The sequence below is a fragment of the Hippocampus comes genome, unplaced genomic scaffold (genome assembly GCF_001891065.2).
Source record: "Hippocampus comes isolate QL1 unplaced genomic scaffold, H_comes_QL1_v1.1 scaffold81, whole genome shotgun sequence".
NCBI lineage: Eukaryota > Metazoa > Chordata > Actinopteri > Syngnathiformes > Syngnathidae > Hippocampus > Hippocampus comes.
The window spans coordinates 250754-252872 of NW_017806179.1; the positions used below are offsets into that span (position 1 = coordinate 250754).

Below are 2119 nucleotides of genomic sequence, written 5' to 3' on the forward strand. Positions count from 1 at the left end.
GCCCAACGGCGCGGCCATGGAGGTGGCTCTGGTGAACCTGCAGGAGAACGGAGGCGCCAACAACGCGCAGCAGCAGCAGCAGCACTCGGCGCTCATGGACGACTTGGGCAAAGAAGTGAACGCTCCTCTTCATCATCAGCAGCAGCATCCTCATCCTCCTCCTCCTCATCCTCCCGCGTGGAAGATCAACGACATGAACAGCGCGCTGAGCTGCAGCGAGAACGCCATGGACGCGCTGCTGCGCGCCGACCACAGCCCGCACGTCTTCGACGACGAGCTCCTGGACCTGGATTTGGACTCGGACAGCAACGAGCGGGTGCTCATCAACATCGCCGGCCTGCGCTACGAGACGCAGCTGGGCACCCTCAACCAGTTCCCCGACACTCTGCTGGGCGACCCCGCCAAGAGGATCAAGTACTTCGACCCGCTGCGCAACGAGTACTTCTTCGACCGCAACCGTCCCAGCTTCGACGGCATCCTCTACTTCTACCAGTCGGGCGGCAAGATCCGCAGGCCCGTCAACGTGTCCATCGACGTCTTCGCCGACGAGATCCGCTTCTACCAGCTGGGCGAGGAGGCCATGGAGCGCTTCCGCGAGGACGAGGGATTCATCAAGGAGGAGGAGAAGCCGCTGCCGCGAAACGAGTTCCAGAAGCAGGTTGGTGTCCGGCAGCCGTTCCGAACCGCCGTATCGACCGAAGACGATCGAAAAAGATAGCCCGGCAGAAGCGGCCCACGCGCCGGGCTATCTTTTTCGCCTCGAAAGATTCGACGCGCTCAGCGCAAATCTGCGGGGAAAGCCCACGTCTCAAAGAACCGTGCCCTCCCCAAAACGCGTCCTCGATGCTACGGAATTGGCTTACCCGGAGGCCAGGGAGGCTTTTTTTCCCCCCAAGCAAATCTTTGCGGGCGACATCGGCCACTTTCTTACGAAGCTCCCGGCGCCCATCGCGACCGCCGGTTGTTGTTCTGCGAGAGGTGCGGAAGGCGGTGGTGGAGACTGGAGAAAAAAACAAACAAACAAATCTAGTCCTCGTACTCACGCACCAAAACAAAGAGCGGTAGGAACCAGCGTGCCCTCGTTGTTCGACGCGCAGAAGCGCAAGTCACTCACGGAAACGTTTTCGTCACGCGCCAAAAGGGGGATAATACGGGTGCGCGTGCGCGGCGATCAAGGGGAAGACCGCGGTTCGAGCGGCGAGCGCGACGGAATGCTTGCGACTAACGGCGGCGGCGGCGTGCGTCGGCAGGTGTGGCTGATCTTCGAGTACCCGGAGAGCTCGAGCCCGGCGCGCGGCATCGCCATCGTGTCGGTGCTGGTCATCACCATCTCCATCATCACCTTCTGCCTGGAGACGCTGCCCGAGTTCCGCGACGAGCGCGAGCTGCCGGCCGGCGGCCGGCCGGACAACGGCACGGCGGCCCGGCCCTCGCTGACCTTCAGCGACCCCTTCTTCATCATCGAGACCACCTGCGTCATCTGGTTCACCTTCGAGCTCTTCGTGCGCTTCTTCGCCTGCCCCAGCAAGTCCGAGTTCTCCAAGACGGTGATGAACATCATCGACATCATGTCCATCATGCCCTACTTCATCACGCTGGGCACCGAGCTGGCCGAGCAGGGCCAGGAGCACCCCAACGGCCAGCAGGCCATGTCGCTGGCCATCCTGCGCGTCATCCGGCTGGTGCGCGTCTTCCGCATCTTCAAGCTGTCGCGCCACTCCAAGGGGCTGCAGATCCTGGGCCAGACGCTCAAGGCCAGCATGCGGGAGCTGGGCCTGCTCATCTTCTTCCTCTTCATCGGCGTCATCCTCTTCTCCAGCGCCGTCTACTTCGCCGAGGCCGACGAGCCCGAGTCGCACTTCTCCAGCATCCCCGACGCCTTCTGGTGGGCCGTGGTCACCATGACCACGGTGGGCTACGGCGACATGCGCCCCGTCACGGTGGGCGGCAAGATCGTGGGCTCGCTGTGCGCCATCGCCGGCGTGCTGACCATCGCGCTGCCCGTGCCCGTCATCGTCTCCAACTTCAACTACTTCTACCACCGCGAGACCGACCAGGACCAGTCCTCGCTCAAGGACGAGCCGGCGGCCCCCCAGGCCAAGGCCGCGGCGGGGGCCGC

At 63.6% G+C, this 2119-nt stretch overlaps 1 protein-coding gene across 1 annotated transcript in view; it reads left to right on the plus strand.

The window, feature by feature from the left end:
* Positions 1 to 2117, plus strand: part of LOC109532575 (potassium voltage-gated channel subfamily A member 5) — a gene marked incomplete at its 3' end in the record, with an annotated part of 4637 nt that extends 2520 nt beyond the window's left edge. The window contains exons 2-3 of the mRNA XM_019897457.1: positions 23 to 658; positions 1251 to 2117. Coding sequence (XP_019753016.1) covers positions 23 to 658; positions 1251 to 2117 — 1503 coding nt within the window. The remainder of the gene's footprint in view (positions 1 to 22; positions 659 to 1250) is intronic.
* Between the last annotated feature and the right edge of the window lie 2 nt (positions 2118 to 2119).